The 18,394-nt window shown below is 54.8% G+C and overlaps 6 protein-coding genes across 6 annotated transcripts; 4 read left to right on the top strand and 2 right to left on the bottom strand.

The window, feature by feature from the left end:
* Positions 1–1,267: 1,267 nt before the first annotated feature.
* Positions 1,268–6,714, top strand: PHSY_005913 (hypothetical protein; the record flags this gene model as incomplete). The annotated part of the gene is made up of 3 exons (XM_012336517.1): positions 1,268–1,333; positions 2,276–2,372; positions 5,186–6,714. 3 exons carry the CDS (start codon positions 1,268–1,270, stop codon positions 6,712–6,714), a joined length of 1,692 nt encoding a protein of 563 aa, XP_012191907.1.
* Positions 6,715–7,366: 652 nt separating this feature from the next.
* On the top strand, positions 7,367–8,275 carry PHSY_005912 (hypothetical protein; the record flags this gene model as incomplete). Its single annotated transcript, XM_012336516.1, has 4 exons — positions 7,367–7,474; positions 7,561–7,713; positions 7,803–7,955; positions 8,045–8,275. The coding sequence occupies 4 exons, from the start codon at positions 7,367–7,369 to the stop codon at positions 8,273–8,275; spliced, it is 645 nt and encodes a 214-aa protein (XP_012191906.1).
* Positions 8,276–8,339: 64 nt separating this feature from the next.
* On the bottom strand, positions 8,340–11,048 carry PHSY_005911 (hypothetical protein; the record flags this gene model as incomplete). Its single annotated transcript, XM_012336515.1, has 1 exon — positions 8,340–11,048. The coding sequence occupies one exon, from the start codon at positions 11,046–11,048 to the stop codon at positions 8,340–8,342; it is 2,709 nt and encodes a 902-aa protein (XP_012191905.1).
* A 490-nt stretch (positions 11,049–11,538) lies between these two features.
* PHSY_005910 (hypothetical protein) lies at positions 11,539–13,440 on the top strand (the record flags this gene model as incomplete). The annotated part of the gene is made up of 1 exon (XM_012336514.1): positions 11,539–13,440. The coding sequence occupies one exon, from the start codon at positions 11,539–11,541 to the stop codon at positions 13,438–13,440; it is 1,902 nt and encodes a 633-aa protein (XP_012191904.1).
* A 425-nt stretch (positions 13,441–13,865) lies between these two features.
* Positions 13,866–14,549, bottom strand: PHSY_005909 (phosphatidylglycerol/phosphatidylinositol transfer protein precursor; the record flags this gene model as incomplete). Its single annotated transcript, XM_012336513.1, has 2 exons — positions 13,866–14,129; positions 14,232–14,549. 2 exons carry the CDS (start codon positions 14,547–14,549, stop codon positions 13,866–13,868), a joined length of 582 nt encoding a protein of 193 aa, XP_012191903.1.
* A 585-nt stretch (positions 14,550–15,134) lies between these two features.
* On the top strand, positions 15,135–17,157 carry PHSY_005908 (hypothetical protein; the record flags this gene model as incomplete). Its single annotated transcript, XM_012336512.1, has 2 exons — positions 15,135–16,264; positions 16,347–17,157. 2 exons carry the CDS (start codon positions 15,135–15,137, stop codon positions 17,155–17,157), a joined length of 1,941 nt encoding a protein of 646 aa, XP_012191902.1.
* Positions 17,158–18,394: the final 1,237 nt, after the last annotated feature.

Below are 18,394 nucleotides of genomic sequence, written 5' to 3'. Positions count from 1 at the left end.
CATGTGGCACGATAACGACGTTCGAGCATCGGTTGCTTACTTCCGCCTCTCATGCAGGCAACGCGCGCCGCTCCTCGTCCTCGTTCGCAATCTGCTTCGCCATTTCTGTGGAGATCGGTGGTGGCTGTCATACTGCATTGCATTGCCGGAACCGGGACAGAGATAGTGTGTAGCCTTTTTTGTCGTTTGAGCAAGTCCAAGGTGCCGGCACGTTCAGCAAAATGGTGGCTTTGCAATTGATTCTCAGACTGTGGGTTGGTGGCAGTGCAAGAGATAAGCACTTTTCTCGGCATGCCTGGTGGTTGGCCCCAGGGTGCCAGCGACAGCTTTCGAAGCAGGACCATCTGGAAGTGGGCCCGGGTTGCTGAACGTTGCCGCGAGCCTTGCCGATACCGACGATAAGGGTCTCGTGCCAACAGCAATCTGCCTCTTGATGGTGATGCGCATTGGGACCCGTGCGTCACGGAATGGCAGCTCTACTGGGACCCTTATCAGACTTGCAGCCTAACGACGGTATCGACCGACTGATATCGCCTCCGCTTTCGCACTTTGGCATGGCTCCGATAAAGGGTAATCCGACCCTCACCCCGCGCTAGATCATGTGTCGCTTGTTTGTTGTTGCGGGAGGCAGCAGGATGCGGACTTCAACTTCCGTCAGACTGTTCCCCACGCAATGGTGCATGCGGGGTAAGGCCCTTTGTCGAGCCCCTTGGTGGGCCAAACGTCAAGCCGCAGCCCATTCTCATGACGAATCGCTGGGACATGTAAGCTCAGGTCGTGCATCGTCTACAGTCCACATCGCGGATCTCCGCCGAGGATTGAGCGCAAGGGCCAAAGCAACCTTGGCACGCCAAAGTCTCGGCGCCAAGCACCTGGGAGGCTGATGCCTGTTGTCGATAGAGGACAAGCCAGACATAGCTAGCTTATCTTACGCTCAAGTAGCGGACATGTCAAGAAGCTGGTCGCCCTGCTGTGTGTCTCATTCAGGCAGCACGGACCACGGATACCTGATGTTCGCATCTTTGTTCTGATGCAGCGTCTGGCACGAAAGGGCCCGAGTCGGGCGAGCTCATCTCGAACGGCAATTGGATCAGCCGATGGACTTAGTACGGATTCGGCGTCCATGCGAGCGCGGGATGAGACAAGGTCAGTTCGGAAGCAAGTCTGCTCTATACACACAAGGGAGGAAGCAAGAAGCGTGACTGGTGAGACCGCGAGAGTCTCGATTCTCGGTGGTCGTCCGAGCTTTCTTGTACGGCAGCCGAGAATGCGCGGTCTTCCCGGAGGCCTAATGCGTATGGAAGAGAGACAGACTATCCGAACGGAACAAGCGGTGCGGGGAGATTGTGACGCAGCCTACTTGCTCGTTCTCGAGTTCAGGAGTCATGGCAGTCAAAGGCCGAGAGGCCATAGCTCGCAAAACCTCGGCTAGACGGTGATTTCGCGAGATTTGGGTGTCGTTCATGCTTGGTAGTGCATGGGAAAGTTCGCCTGCCCTCCCTTTGTTGTGGATGGCAGGCCGATTGCAGACATTGCGTTGTGAGATGCCATGCACTGTGATCAAGAAGGTCAGAGTGATAGGTTTGCAAGCTGGTTAGTATTCCGAACAGTGTAAGGTCTTCGCTGATCGCACTGCCCGGCTTGCGTGGAATCTGCTTCACACAGTGTTGTTCGACCCGCATGCTGCACGCTGGAGTGGGTGTTCTTCAGGCGATCCCAGCTCGCTCCAAAAGGGCGCCAGGTCATCAAGTGCAAGTTCCTGAGCGTCATTGCATGCAAGCTCGTTACATCATGTTGTGCGAATGACATGGCGGTGTAACTTTTAGCTCGCCACAACGTGCACGGTGTTGGTTGACGTTGGCAGCTTTGGAAGATTTGTGAATTCGTCGAGGGAAGCGAGAGGGCCCGAGTTCGCCTCGGCACGCTGTCGCCGCTGGGCGTTGCCATTTCGGGCTCGCTTGGCCGTGGGCGAGCGGGGATGCAAAAATACAACGCTGGACGCTGGCAAAGACTGAGTGGCCGACCGGCCAAAAAGGGAAGCTCGGCAATACGCTACAAAGGAGTTGAGGCAGCACGGCGCTGAAGAGCAATTACATCATTTGCTGGCTGGCCTCGGTGTCCCAGATTTGAGTCAGGTTGCTCTTCCGTAAGACACCGGCTTTTTGTGAACGTTGTGCTGTCCGACAAGACAGAAAATGCAAAAGTGACCCTGGGGCTCATGCTTAGCCGCTAGGCGCCTTGTGGGTGGTTGAAGTTCCACATCCATTTGTCGTAGCAGAAGCAGTTGGACCTTGCCTCCGACGCTGTTGCCTCCTTTGCCGGCTGCATCACCACCCTGAGAAGGCAGAACCATGCTCTTCCAAACTGTGACGGTAATTCGCGATGTCGACAGGCGGATTACCGCCAAGCTCTCTTGCCGGAGCCTTGCTTAGCGTTGCGGCTCGAGCGTGAGCCACATTAAGGTCTATTCTTCACCTTTGCTCCCGCCGAGGGTTGTGACCTTGTTTCTTCTTTTGAGTGGTGGGTTTAGTTGGCTCATTGTTGTGATTGTCTCGAGAACCGTTCATTTGGTCACAACAATGGAGAAACCCATCCAGCCACACCTTGAGGGGAGGAAGCTGGCTTTGTCCGAATGACTAGGCAACTTAGGTCTCTACTCAAAGCAATCTAGAGTATATAATAATGTCCAGCATTTGACTCGAAAGGAGTTCATCATCCCGTCCCGTATTTGGGCGAAATCGGCACGGTGTCGCTGTTCGGCACGGAAGAGCAGCAGAAAGTTTCGACGACAAGGACGGGGGATGTGCCAGGCAGGTGCGAGTTCAGTCTGACAGCTGCAGCAACCACTCACGTTTCCCTGCAATTGTGCAACACTGCAGTTAAAATTCCTAGAGAGCGCCACGGAGTTTCAGATCTTTTTCTGGGCCGGTTCGGATTCCCAGGATCTGCTTCTTCTGCTTCGCTTGGCCAAGAGGTGCAGCAGGCCTTGGCGTAAGCGTGTTCTGTCGAATCGCTTCCGTGTCTGCTTTGGAGCCGTCATGAGACGAGGACCAAAGCCAATATCGTTCGATTGCTGCAAATAAGCTCAATGCCGAAGCTGCTCGGTACGGTAGCCAGGACGGAAAGCAAAACGACAAAGCAAGGAGTATGGCTGTCGGAGATGTAGGTGCTTTAGACCACCTTGGTTGCATGAAGCCTGCCATGTGACCACTTCGAAGGCTTCCGACAACACGCAGACAAGGACGGTTTCTCCTGTATCGTAAGCGTTGCAAAGTCCTTATGCGGATTCGCCTGCGAACCGAATGGCTGCCACTTGGGCAAGATCTGAGACGAGGCTTGCAGCGCACATGTTGCTCTTGTTTCTCTCGAAATGTCAGAGTTACTTCCCTGAGACAGCACACACCTGCATCTCGGGTGTGCGTCTTCGCTGGGATGCCTGTGGCTACCCAATCATCGTCCCTGTTTGTCGGAACGGAGCTGAATCCCACATCCCTCGAGATTGCCTTTGCCCGCTCTCAATGTATCAACTTTGCGAGGCAGCCTCCGCTGCAAAACTTTGAACTCCGTTTCTGGCGTCGCGGATGTCGAAAGTTGAGAAGGAGCTGAGACAGGATTTTTAATCTAGCGGCACGGAAGTGGGGTACCGTGCGCTCCGCGAAGAACGCCGTACAGTGGACTGTGTTGCCTCTCCTGTGTCTTGGTACCGTATATGCACCTCGTCGGTCGTGCTCTGCGTCCGAACAAGGCTCAAAGCTGATCAGACGGCAAGCGTCGTTCGTATTGTTTGTTGCCACGAAGTTGGTCGATTTTAATATTATAATAGATAGACACGGGAAGGAAGGAGCTGTCGGAATCACCGTTAATTGCCAAAGTATCGAATTTGTCACAAGCAGGGGGCAAAATTCGACCTCAGCACCAAACTCTCTGTCAAGAGGACAAAGGACAGTCCTCGCCTTGCATGTGTTTTGTGTCTCGCCCTGAGCAGGGGTGATCATGCGCAGCCGAGGAGGACCTACAGATCCACACCAGCCTCCTCTTCTTTGTGTGCCGCAGGACAAGGCTCGAGGCCATGTCCGCCACGTAACAGCACGTCCTCGATTCGCTCTTCCTAGCACAGTCCACGAAGGACGTCGCAAACGTTTCCGCGCAAAATGAGGTGGCTTACGGGGACGCAATGCAGCTGATGCGCTCGTTGATTTGATATGATACGGAACGACCACATGAGAGGAATCGATATCGTCGTACAGTTAGTGTGGATCAGCGAGGCGCGCCTCCGTCTCGCAGAAACTTGTGTGTGGATTGGCTGCAATGTGCTCTGCTGCAAGGTGGGTGTGGCGAAACTTGCATTGTGGAGATGCAGGCACATGGCCTCGACCTGCTCTTCCTAATTTGCCCCGCAGTTGCGCTCTGTCTGGTCCGCTTGGCTTGCTCGTCCTGAGCTGGAGCTGCCTGGGTCCCGATTAGAGAAATACCAGTTTCTTAACCACCTCGGCTGTCAATCCATTGTGTGGTGGCGTCTAGGCGAGCACCTCAGCAGTTGGGTTGTGTTGCGCTGGTTGCCCCACCTCCGCTCGCCGCCACCGTTTGGACCCAGAGCACACAATTTCTCGGCTGCACATCTTTGGACGGGGCACACAAAACTTTCGGCAGTGTCAGTCCGGCTGTCGCTGCAAACTCCCTCAGGAATCCCCTGATCCTCTGCCATTTCGCCTGCCATGGTATCCAACGTTTCGTACAAGCGCTGTCCAAAATTCCGTGGCAAGTTTCGCCTCCAAGCCTGTGCGTTGCAGAATTCAGTTCGCTATCTGCCCACATGGGTTGTGTTGCTCTCGAATTCGCTTGTCCAAGAGCTCCTTCCTCGTGCCGGCATCTTTCTGCTTTTTTTAGTTTGTTCGATACTCCCTGCCTGTTCTTGACCCCAGGGCGCATGGTGTGCTTACTGTACTCCAGGGACGGAGAATGTGCTTAGCCGCCGTCGCCTCTGCATTGTTGCAGCTGCAGCGCCAGTGAGACACAGCAGGCGCTTGGTCTTGTCCGTTGTACGTCCCTGAGAAGCTCGGAATCATATATACGAAACGGTATCTCTTTCGCCGCCAGTTCGTTGCGAATCGTCTCCATCATCCCGTCGTCTGCTCACGTTGACCAACTCAAACGACAACAGTTCTCACCAGCGTTTGCACAATAGCTAGACGACGTTTACCATCTCTGCTACCCTTGCACGACCAGCTCGACTCCGGCAGGTCTCACCTCTTTGTCGGTATGGTTTCTCACACATACTCTACACCAGCTACTTCTTTTGGAGATGACCCCATCTTTGCTCGCACCCACTTCCTCGGCCGTGTCGCTTCGGACGGCTCGGGTCTCGAGTACCAGCATGAGCTCCTGAAGCGACGCAGCAGTCGGCACAGCGACTTCAACCGCTGGAGCGCCCATTGGCTTACACCCGTCACCCCCGTCACGCAGTACGACAGCGATGATTCCAGCGACACGGACGATGATGTGCATGACCGCGCTGTCCAGTACAAATCGACACCTGCCCACCATGCTCGCGGCCGATCATCGACGCTCCCGCTGCCAGAGGCTCCGTCATCTTATACCCCTGTCGAAATGGCTCGCGCTCGTTCCATGACGGCGCCTCCGTCCTCTGCTTCCCCCTCCTCGTCGGAGAGCCGTGCTCTGCGCAGCTCGAGGGCTACCGTGGGCTCTGAGTCTAAACTCATGCCCCTGCGTCCTCTCAGCATCGACACGGCTCAACCGCTCCGACTTGCTCCGCTTAACCTCTCCACCGTGACCAGCGACGAACCATCGCTTCAGATCGAGGTGCCCTCGCCTCTAGCAGCTGTGGGTCCATCTCCAAAGACATGCAGCCCGCCCGTGGTGCGTATCGAGTGCTCCGAGTCCGACGGCTCCTGTCACGGCGACGCTGGAGATCAAGATCCCGAGGCTCAACTTGCCGCCGGTATCATTCGTCTTCGCGAGCAGCGTCGTTCCTCTCCTTCAAAGTCACAGCGCCGCGTCGGCTCTAAGCGTCGCCAATCCGCCAATCCGCCTCGATCCACGTCCAAAGCAGAGTCCAAGACCATCGATGACACCGACTCGGACGACGCTCAGTCTCGGATCATCCGAAACCACGGCGGTAACTTCGTGCTGCGATTGGCCGAGATGGTGCTCGACTTCGGATCGTCCGCGCTCGAGAAGCTCGTCGTGCCAAGCAGCCAAGACTCGCTCGACGACGACATGACGCGGGCTCAACACTCTCCGATCGAGCCTCGTCGACGTTCCTCCACAACGCCTAAGGAGCTCTCGGCCGAGGCTGGCGAGCTTCTGCGTCGTCGCCGGGAACGGGTCGGCTCTCACACCTCTACCGAGTCGTCGGTCGACGCTCATGCACGCGCACAGGCCGCTCTGACGCGGTCCTGGTCTGTTCCCAAGCTGCTCAGCCTGCCACTCTTCAACCCGTCAGCCTCACTCCGAGCTCTCTCTGCCTCCACAGCCTCAACGCCGTCCACTCCCTCGGCCCGTTCCTCGCACCTGCATCCCGGCTTCGCGTTCACAAGCGCGTCCGACGAATGGAGCAAACACGAAGAGCTCAACGGCTTTGACCACGTCGCTACGCGCCTCAGCCGACAAAGCACCGATCTCTCTGCTCGCTCTTTCGAAGACATTGAGATCAGACCAGAGGCAGACGCCGTGTCTCCCCTCTGGAGGCAGTAAAGCTTGCACTCCCCGCTCGTCATGTTTCATCTCACGAACACTCACGTTGAACCTTCTAGCATTCACACCAGGACCATCGCATCTTAGCATATCATTTTTTGTATCACTATCTCTATGGGCATCATCACGATCATGGACACATTGCTTCAGCATTTTGTCCGATCCTCGACTGTCATGGTTGTCTCTGAGTTCGCTCGGCCTGTGTTCACAGATCGTTCGGCTGCATGATCTCAAAAGCAAGGTCAGTGATATGTACGTTGTTGTTGCAGACCCCGTTTCGCTGCGGCGGCGAAAGCTGCACGCGACTTTGACAGCTGCAGCGTGGGCAGTCGGTATTTGGCGGAAAAGTGATACACAGCTCCACATCTCTATTTTAGCCGATATGCGCGCGCGACCCTTTCGCTATCACTCGATTCGCTGCACCACCATCACGTTCGAGGTTGCCTTCGGCGTCGACAACCAAAACAGTCCCCACGCTCTGCTGTCAGCCGAAAGCGCAGTGGAGAAAAGCATCTAACGATCGGTGCGCACGCGTTTCAGGACCTGACTGACGCTTCGACACGCGATAAAGTATCAACAAGGATGGGCACAACTAGCTCAAAGGGTCCAAAGATCACACCGCACGACCGGGCTGTCTTGGAGTGAGTGAACAATGCTTCGCACAGACCTTGACCGGATGCATGCTGACCAAGTGACTTCATACGCTCCTGCTTCTAGCCTGAAGCTTCAGAGAGATCGCATCAAGCAATATCAAAAGAAGGTGAGCCAACATGGCAGCGCGGGCCACTATGCAAATCAATTCCGTTGGCTGATTAGAGTCTCTACACTCCCCCTTTACTGTTACAGATCCAAGTCGTCCTCGATCGCGAACACGAGATTGCTCGACAATGCTTGGTCAAAGGTGACAAGACCAAGGCTTTGACCGCCTTGAGACGGCGGAAGTACCAGGAGAGCTTGATTCAGAAGACCGATTCTCAGCTGGAAACATTGGAGGGTTTGGTAAGTGCACCAGCCCGTATTGCATCCTTTGGAGTGGCCCGAGGTCCCTTGCTGACATCCGGCCCCGCCCGCCTGCTGCATCCTTACAGGTTTCCTCGATCGAGTTCTCACAAATCCAGCAAAGCGTCATGCTCGGCCTGCAACAAGGCAACGCAGTTCTCAAAGAGATTCACAAGGAGATGAACCCCGAATCCGTCGAGAGACTGCTCGAAGAGACCGCCGAGGCGCAAGCATACCAACGCGTGCGTATCGCACTCCTACGTGCATTTGAATTAACGTGCCATGGTTCTCAGACGCTGATGCTTACCTTTTCTTCTTCACACTCTTTCAGGAGATCGACGAGATGCTGGCCACACAGATGACCGCCGAAGAAGAAGACGCCGTTCAATCTGAACTCGAGGCACTCGAGCGCGAAGCAGGCATCAGATCCGACGAGCCGCAAAAGACAGTCGTCTTGCCATCAGCACCACAGACCGAACCGGTCACACAAGAGTCAGAGGCACAGCCGGAGCCACAACCGCAAAAAGCGCAACCCGCGGAGAGGCAAGCCGTACTGGCCTAGCACAAGTCACACAATCGCACGAGGAAATGGCATGTTTCAGACAAATGTGGATATATATCGTGGCTCAACGACCAATCTTGGATGTGAGCGAGGCTGCCCGCTCGACAAGACGCGACAGCGACATGCCGCCTTCGGCACCGGCCAATGAACCCATCTCGCGCACAAGACGTATGGCCGTACTCAGTGCTCTCGCGCCGCTCGTGATGGCGACCTTGTCCCGCGGTCCATTTTCGAGTCGATCGAGCAGGGAGCTGAAGACGATGATCCAAGCCCGGTGATTCGGCGCATGCAAGGTAGGAGGAGATACCTCTTTGCCTTTGAGAGCCATCGATGCAAAGGGTCCCAACTTTCGTGCTGGATCCGAGACCGGTCCTCGAAGCAGCATGTCGTCGATTAGGTCCATGGCCCGAATGAAGGCAGCTTGGTCGGTGTGCGTGCTGCACAGCCCTTCGATGAGGTAGCGGAATGTGGTGGGTGTTGGTGGCAGGCCGCGGCCTTTCATGTGCTCGAGCAAAAGCAAGGCTAGAGAGACTTGAGGTGATTCGTTCGACCATCGTTGAACAGTTTGGGCGTTCTCCCCGAGCCGATGTAGAGGCTTTGGAGGATGGCAGTAGTGATTCGGCACCGTCTTGGTAGCGAATGCATGTGCGACGGCATCTGGATTCTGCAGACATCCTCCGATGAGAGCGCTGTACGTGATCTCGGATGGCGCCACCTTGGCCTTGAGCATTCGATCTAGCACTTCCAGCGCAGCTTCGATGCGTGCGTCGTTCGTTGAAGGCTGTTGTCCCTTTCGTTGCGCCGAATTGCCGAACAAGCCCTGCGATGCTATGTCCAGCTGTGCTGCTTCGGCACCGACCAGACAGGCTTTCATCAGAGCCGTGTAAGTGACGACATTGGGCTGCACGTCCATGCCGCTCATAATATCTAGCGTTCTGACGACGGACGCTGTAGCCGACTCGCCACCTTTGCGAAGTAGCGCATCGAGGATTGTGGTGAATGTCACGACGTCGGGTTCTAGCTTGAGCTTCTCGGCGAGACGCAAGCTTGAGACGATGGATTCGAGATCTCCAACGCGTGCATATGACCGAAGCAGGGTGTTGATGGTTCCAATATTGGGAACTGGACCTTTGGAAAGCATCTGGTTCAGAAGAGTCTGCGCCTGTGTCGGTCTCTGATTGAGGAACAGTCCATGCAGAGCAGCGTTGAAGGTCTCGGCTCGGACGTGCAGACGCCCTCCGTGCCTGTCACTCTTTGCTACCATATCCGAGAGAAGTGCCATTGCTTCGTCGGTCTCTCTTGCCTTGAAGTGGATGTTGATCATGGTGGTGTACATCTGTTCGTCGGGCAGGTTCAGCGCTGACGATGGGTCTTGACTTGCCGAGTTAAGAGCAGCTGACCAGGTCTGCTTGGCGGCAGTGGGGTTGTTGGCGCGTCCATAGCCGTCCAACAAGGAATTCCAGATGGAAGGGGTTGGGACCAGCCGTCTTTGCTGAAACTTGGTCCAGACATCCATGGCAAGGTCGGTGCGACCGGTGGCGATGAAGTTGGAAAGGCATACGGACCAGCAACTCTCGGTCCACTGAGCCCTTGACGACGGTGGAAGAGAAGTTGGGAATTTGTGAGGCGCTTGGAGTGTGAGCCAAGCATGGGGTCCGGAAGAGACCCGCATAGCCGTGCTGAAGACAGTGAACGCTTCGTCGATCTGATGCAGTTGGAACAGGGAGCCTAATAATCTCGCAATCCGCTGGGGACCACCCGAGCCAGAAGAGAGGCCGCGGGCGAGCTCGACTTCGCCAAGTAGTGATTGCGCCGTGTCCCACTTGTTGAGCTTGACCAAGGAGGAGACTGGGATGGAATTGTAGAGACGCTTTGCCCGAGGCATTTGAAAGAATAGACGAAAAGGAGAACCAAATTCCACCTTGTCGAACAGATCTACGAAGTCGGCAGCTCGGATAGAATGGGCACATGAAAACGCAACGAGGCAAACGAGGTCATGGATGTCGACTCTCTCGCCATCGGTAGATACGTCGAGACGAATGAATGAATCGCCACCAGCTCCTGTATCTGACATAGAATCCGAGTCATCGGTCACAGAGTCGATCTGTTGAGGTCCGTTGTCGAGACGTGCGCGGACGATGTTCTGCCAGAGATTGACGACAAGCTCTGATTGGCCGTTAGCAAGAAGAAGTCGGAACCATCCACTGATGAGGTCGACTTGGCCGGTGAGAGAAGCAACGCTGGCAAATTGGCTGAAGAGGGGGCGCCAATTCTGAGCGTGATGTGCGTCTCGGGTGCTGGAAAGACTGGAGGAGCAAAGTTGAAGCAGCTTTTCGTGTTCGGCTTGACCGAGTCGTATGACTTGATTGCCCAGTGCTTGCCATGCTGACGACACCACGGACAGATCTTGGCCATCGATTGCCTTTTGTAGAGCAACTAGTTCTGAGCTTTTGTGCTGTACCGATACGGGTAAGGCTGTCCGTGTAGGCGCAAGTGCGAGGATGCGCTTGCTTCGAGGTGTAGAGGAAGTACTGGATCTCGGTTTGCTGCGCTGAGCTGAGCTGTACCAAGGCGAGCGTTCGGAGTTCTGATTACCACTTGATGACTGCCGCGTTCTGACTCGTTTGCTGGCCTTGGGAACGTGAATGGAGAAGGAGCTTTCGGCGGTGCTGTAGTCTCTGGCAGCAAGGAACCTCGAGCAATGGAGGTGCAAGCCTGCCTGGGCAGCTCGACGGGTAGCACCTACCGCCGTGATGGCGGTAAGACGTAACATCTCTGTCACGACTCCCGCACACCGCCTTGACCGCACAGGGATGGATGCTTTCGAGGTTGACTGATGTGGATGAGGGACCAGCTCTGTTTGTGGTCAGCTTGAGAAGAATCAAAAAAGTCTCGGCATGACAATGCTCCAACCGACGCCGAGTTCCGAGTTCATCATCGAGGCCAATTTGTTAGACTGCAGCTTTCACCATGTCATGAGTGAGCTCCGCCGAGTCGGCACGTCTCCGTGCAGAACTGCAGGGCATTGTGCAGTGCACAGCGGAATTGCTTTGCGGGTTTTGATAGCCGCGCCCCAAACCTTGAATTGTCTTGCTCAGCCGAGATTTCGGCGACACCGTTCCGACAGCGCATGGTTGCTGTGCAAGTCATCGTACCGTCCTGCCTAGTTTCCTGTTCACCACCATCTATTTACACATCGCAACTGTCGGCTGCCCTTCAGCTGGAATAAGTGCCTCCACTCGTTCGGTCACGACATCACCAACATGGACCACACACGTCATTCCTTGGATCGAGATCAGCAGCCTTTGCTCGATAGCAATGCTGCTGAGCTCGACACCCCCTTCGCCATCGATGAGGATCTGGCCGAGGAACAGCCCGCCAACACCGGCTCGTCGCCCAAGTATCCGCCGCTTCCGCCCTCGTATGACGACACTATCCGCGTCGACTCGCGCTCCAAATCCAACTGGAATCCTGTAGCGTGGTTCTCCATCTCCCGCACCACGAAAGAACACATCCAAGCTTGCTTCCCTCGCACAAGTCAAGGCGAGCTTCTCACCTTCTCGAGTGCCTTCTCCGGCTGCTATCAAGGTGCAATGCGCTGCTGGCCTTCGAATCGCTTCGCGCAGGCTAGCGTTTTCATCATTGGCCTCTGGATCCTTGTCCTCTTCACCGGTCCAGCGCTCACCCAGCCTGCCGGCGACAATGTCGGTACTGGCCTTCACCAGGATTGGGACTACTCCAACATCCCCAACACAAAGCCTGCGCCCCTCCATGAAGATGGCCACATCGTCCAAGAGGCAGAATGGCAGTGGCACAACTGCGCTTCCATCAAGGGCACCAACAGGGTCCAGTGCACAGAATCCACCAGCTTCCTCCTCAATCCCAATAGGTCCAAAGACAGCTTTGCATCCACCGAGTCCATATTCGTCGACGTAGATCCTATTAGGGATGATCGACCGCAGCCCGCAGGTAGCGTCCCCGGCACCGTTACGGTGGTCCATCACACCGACGATGTTCCCGCTCCCGAAAAGGACCTCGTCAAAGTCGAGATCACTGCTCGCTACGATGAGGCCTACAAGAAGCTCTTCGACACAAGCTTGGTCGCCAAGATGAAGCGAGGGCTCTATGATGAGGGAGTCGAAATCCTCACCTACGCCAAGGCTGTCTCGACAGATCAGAGTCCACTCATCTACGACGTCAAGGTCATCATTCCGCCGCACGTCAACATTCCAACCCTTTCGGTAGACGCAGGCGCTTCCGACATTGATCTCTTCCAATCTTCTGCTGCTTCCAAGAGGAGCTTCGCATCCCAAGCTTTGCATTCTCGCGATCCTCCATCGAGGCCGGACTTCTACTTCGGAAAGCTGCACGCGCGAACTCAAGTGGGCAAGTTGCGCTCCGGTTCCATCCGTGCGATTGCCGATATTCACCTCACCACCACCAACGGCAAGCTCCACATTGGTGGATCGTTCGAAGCACAGTCTCTCGAATTCAAGACCGTCAACGGCCACCTCGACATTGACCACGACTCTAAGCTCGAGGCTGCATACGATCTCACCCTCCAGACGCAAAACGGACACATCCGCGTGGGACAGAACACCAGCCTTCGTGCCACCACTCTGCGCTCAGAGTCGCTCAACGGAGGCATCATCGCCGACAGCGCCGTTTTCAATGTCAACCACACGCTGTCGCTCAGATCGCAGACCGGTCGAGTCGAGGCAGCCATCAACATTGAAAAGCCCGATCTGGCAAGGCTCGATGCTCCCGGTCTGGGCAAGACCGATCTCGTCACTGTCGATTCGCAATCGCAGACTGGCTCCATCCAGCTCGATTTCATCGGTCATGAAGCCCAAGTGCCCCTTCGCTGCCACGCGTCGAGCGAAGTAGCGCCTGTGTCGGTCTCTCTGCATCCCGAATTCCAGGGCAGATGGGAGCTACGAGGTGCCACACATTCGCGCTACCGCGGTCCAGGTTCAAAGGATGGCGAAAAGGGCGATAGAGGGGTGCGTCGCTTTGTCATTGACGAGGATAGCTTTGGATGGATCAATCGGCTCACCAAAGGACGAACGTGGTGGGACAGGTCAGACAAGCCAGGCGTGCTTCCCAAGGACGCCGAGGCGACCATTGCCACGCAGGTAGGTCTGGCTCTCCTCACGTTCAAGTAGTCTATCCGTCACTGCTCTTTGTCGTCTCGTCTCATGCACTTGTCACGCTCTGTTCTCGCATCTCGGCATCTTGTACCCGCCGTCTGTTCTTTCTTCACGCAATGGTCGCTCAACACGTATTTGTGGATCTGCGTTGCTATGGATCGTGCGGACCTTCGCACCCGATCTGCGAGCGTGTGACCCGCGTTTTTGTAAGATTGCGTCTTTGCAGACATGAGCCAGGGTTGCCTCACTTCCTACAGTCTCATCATTGTCGGCAGCTGTGTCTAACGCGGTCTGCGGGGCTTACGGCATACCTGCAGGCATGACGATTGTCGAGCACGAGGCATGGATGACATGATGAAAACAGTGAATTGATTGTGCCCATGAGGAAGCCGAGTTCCAAGTTGAGATTGAAGTGATCGTAGCGAGGGAGCTATTTGATATCAACGACGGAAGCCGAATTGAATGCTGAGATCGAGGCAGAGCAGGTTGGAGCCGTCCTGGTTCTCTCCGGTAATGTGGACGTTGAACTTGCCGGGTGGAATCTCTCGAGGCAGTGCGACTGTGTGTTCCAGCTCGTACTCTCCGGCGGACAATGGGCATTGAAGGTCAGCGTTGTTCTGTCTGGCTTCCTCGCAAACGTCGAATCGGCGTGCGAGCAGACGAATGAGACCAAGCTTGACAATGACATCAGCAAAGGTGCCGTCCTATTGACAAAGAGAGCTCAAAAGCGAAGGAGCGAGTTAGTAAGCATGATGTGAGTGAGACGATGCAAGAGATCTGTGCGAGAAAAAACCGGTGCGACTTACGCTAACTTCGTCCTTGATGGTACCCTTAGCACGGACGGTGAGATTTTGACCGGGAACGGGCGGGTCTGGGCTGACGACGATGCTGTCTACGTCTACAATCTCGTCACCAGTTCCGCAGCTGGACCACTGCCAGCCCTGTCCAGGAGTGGGACCCCATGCGAGCGAGCCTGACTTGGCGTCGTGATTGGCAGATTCGGGTGCTGAGAAGGAGATCTGGTTGGCAGCGTGGTTGCAATCCTGGCCGATGCAGCCCCATGCCAGGGCCTGTGAGGCAAAGGTGAGGGATGCCAGAGTGACGGCGACGAATCTAGCATGCATGGTGGGCGAATGTGAAATCTGCGTTCCGTTCTCGCAGTGATGGTCAAGGAGAGGTCGACGTTGATGGCGAGTGATGGTGACAGAGGCAAAAGGCAGAGGGCAAAAGGGGCTCCAAAAGGCAGCTCAGCCGAATGCATCCGCCATCACAACGGCCATGAATTTGGATGTTGGAACACCGTTGAACTGCCCAGTTGACGCATGTGGAGTTCAAAATGATCCGCGAACCGACTGCAGCCTGCGACCCTGCGCCCTGGATCGACAAGTGGTCTTTTTGACTGTGTGCGTCGCCGCTGTTGTTGTCCTGCCTGCCTGTTTGGACTTGGTCGCTCCACTCGAGCGAAGCAAGTGTGTTGATGCTCCACTCTAACAAATTCAACCCATCGCCTTCGGCAGTGTGGAGTCAAGGTTGACGACGTTCAGGGTCCTCTTCTCTCACTCCTTAGCGAAATTTCTCAAAATCTCAAAATTTGTCGAAACAGTCAAACTCAAAGTTGCTCATTCGTACAATCTTCTTGCACTTCTTCTCGTGTCCCACCATCATCAACCTCGTATACCCCTACCACCTCGGCATAGCTTCTCGTCACCATGAGGCTCGATGCAACCGATCTACGCTACATCACCAGTCAGGAGTTTCGTGTCCTGACTGCGGTAGAGATGGGCTCCAAAAACCACGAAGTCGTCCCATCATCCCTCGCTGCACAGATCTGCGGTCTTCACCACTCCGGTATCAACAAGCTTCTCGGTTCGCTCGCCAAACGCAATCTGATCGCTCGTGTCCAGAACACCAAGTACGATGGATATCGACTCACGTACGGTGGTTACGACTACCTCGCCTTGCGTGCCTTCTCCAAACGTGACAGCGTAGCTGCTGTCGGCAGGCGTATCGGCGTCGGCAAGGAGAGCGACATCATGATCGTCTCTTCGCCAGATCAAGAACAACGCGTTCTCAAGATCCATCGTCTCGGTCGAATCAGCTTCAGAGCCATCAAGGAGAAGCGTGACTACATGGGCAAGCGCAAGAGCGCAAGCTGGATGTACATGAGTCGCTTGGCTGCGGCAAAGGAGTACGCATTCATGAAGATCCTTCATGAGCATGGCTTTCCTGTACCTCAACCTATCGACCAAGCACGCCACTGCATCGTCATGTCCTACATCGACGCCTTTCCGCTCCGACAAATCGCTGTACTGCCTCCAGATCAGATCCCCCTCCTCTACTCAGCCCTCATGAAGCTCATCGTACGTCTAGCACGAGCCGGCTTGATCCACGGCGACTTTAACGAATTCAACCTCCTCATTCGCGAGGTCACAAGTCCAAGTGATGACGAGTACGAATCCGATTCGGCAAGAGCAGCAGCTCCAACAGAATCAAGAGCCAAGAACGCACCACGACATGATCAGCCAGAACCTTCGCAACAGCACAACGCCAACGGTCTCAAAGTAGACAGAGCCCTTGGACACGAGGTCGAGCGCGGCAACGGCTTCGAGCGGGTCATCGCGCCAGCATCTTTACAGACTGCAGGCCAGCAAGGGCAAGAGCTCTCCGAATCAGAGTCCGGCTCCGAGTCCGAAGAGGAAGAGGAAGAGGAAGGCCACCATGACGACGATGCCGATGCTGCGTCCGACGGTCAGGTACATTTGGGAGACGACGTCACCGTTGAGCCCATCTTGATTGACTTCCCCCAAATGGTCAGCATCAACCATGAAAACGCAGAATAGTAAGTAGCTCAGCCTTTGCGTCCATCGCTCACTGCGAGATGATCACAAACTGACTTCCTTCCCTCCATATCGCAATCTCAGCTACTTTGACAGAGACGTCGAGTGCGTGCGCAGATTCTTCCGAAAACGCTTCAGATACCAGTCCGACGAATTTCCTCGCTTCCAGGACGTTGTTCCAGAATTCGCACGACAGCAGACAAAACTTCCAAAGCCAGCATCGGACGCAGAACATGCCCAAGACAACGACAAACCAATAGTCGCGAATGGCGACATTAGACTCGACCTTCTTGCCAAGGCCAGTGGCTTCGGTGGTTCCAAACAGGACCGTGAGCTTGAACAAGTAAGTGTGCTTCATCACGAAGGCGTGTTGCGTTTCATCCTCAGACAAAGTTCTGTGACTGACCACAAGCTTCCGCCCGATCAATTCCCACAGTACATGTCCTCCCTACGCCTAAGCACCACCGAGGGAATGATCGAGGTTGCTGGCTCGGAGGATGAAGGTGATGAGGATCTGTCTGACATCGAAGACGATGACAGCGATCAAGGCCGAGATAGCGACGATCAGGAAGGTACCGAAGAAGACGATGACGGCAGCGATGCCGATGCCGCACAGGATCGGGATGATGGCCTTAGCAGACAGGAACGCAAAGCTGCAAAGGCAGCCGCTGCCAGCGCTGTCAAGCCCTCTCGCGGAGCTGCTCGCAAGGCGATGCTCGACGGTGACGATTCAAAGATTGCTCAACTCGTGGCCTCGGACCGTGCAAAAGCGGTCCGCCGCGCAGAGAAGCATCATGGACGCAAGGCACACGCCGGCAAGGGCGGAAGAGCTCATGCTGGTGGCAAAGCAAAGACAGGAAAGGCACGGATGATCAACGACTCCATGGATTTCTAAGCATACTTGTTCCACACCATCCGTAGTGCCTGCATGAAAGCAGTCATGCCCCTCGCGACACGCTTTCAATGAACGTGGAAGCAGACCGATTGAGCCCATGTGTATCCCGTGCCTCTGGATCTGCGTGAACTCATGTGCCGTCCCACCCCGAGTCCTGACAGACCCCGAGGGCCGGCAGTCCCGTAATTCCAATTGAACAAAGCTTTGGCGTAGAGAATCTGGCGAACGGCCGAGGTCTTGCCCCAAGAAAAATGGCGTCCATTCAAATTTTTGCGCTCGCTTCGGTGAAGATGACACAATATTGCGTTCATAAAAGGCATCCGGACGGCCCAGTACGCATTTTCGTTGAGAGAAGGGCAATGCAGCAAATCACATCGATCTGTATCGAAGTTTTGGCGTCTGCGGAGGAGCTCATCGCCGGTGAGGTTGCGACCATTTCTCGGTCTGCCACGCTTTGAAACATATCAGCTCTGTGCTGCTCAAAAATATCCACACATAGATTGGATTTAGATGTATATTGGAAAACTCTGTGTCTACAATCCTTGACGCATAATAAGATAGCAAGGCGTCTCGACAATTCGACGAAGTCAGCGGTACAAAAGAAATACTGTCATTTTCAGAGGCTTCTATCCCCACACAAACACACATCTGAGCTTCAATCTCGAGCTAAAGATCGTGAGACTGATAATTTTCGTCAAATACCGACAAATATTTTCTTGGCCATTTGATTCTCGCCTAAGCACAGCAACTGAGGCCGAGAATATGCTTGCCCTTAACGACAATTATTGACATGCACAGAATCTAAGCAGAAATAAAGGGATACTTGTTGTTTGTCGCGCTAATTTACCACAAGAATCATCTTCGTAGTCACATCTCTTTCAGCGTTTTATTTATTTTTGCTGAGATACATAAAGATATTGAGCACAAATCCTCCTTGTTTGAAAGTCAAACATGGTCAGCATCGTTTGCGATAGCATCTGCGAACATGAAATGTGTTAATGAACAAATGGCTAACAATATCCGTTCGCTCGCAAAGTCTTTTTAGGATTTTCCTACTGACAACCAACAACGCTGCTAGGGGGGTTCTCACAGCTCTCCAGTAGATATAACCCGAAGCGATGTTTTTTTTTCCTTTGCCTTCGTGAAGCGAAACGCATTCAATAAGTCTCACAATAGGTCTCAGACTGCAAATATCAATGAGTAAAAGGTTTGCACTTTTTGCCCGCGCCAGAAAAAA

The sequence above is a fragment of the Pseudozyma hubeiensis genome (genome assembly GCF_000403515.1).
Source record: "Pseudozyma hubeiensis SY62 DNA, scaffold: PHS57, whole genome shotgun sequence".
Taxonomy (NCBI): Eukaryota; Fungi; Basidiomycota; class Ustilaginomycetes; order Ustilaginales; family Ustilaginaceae; genus Pseudozyma; species Pseudozyma hubeiensis.
This window is presented reverse-complemented; position numbering and strand designations above follow the sequence as displayed.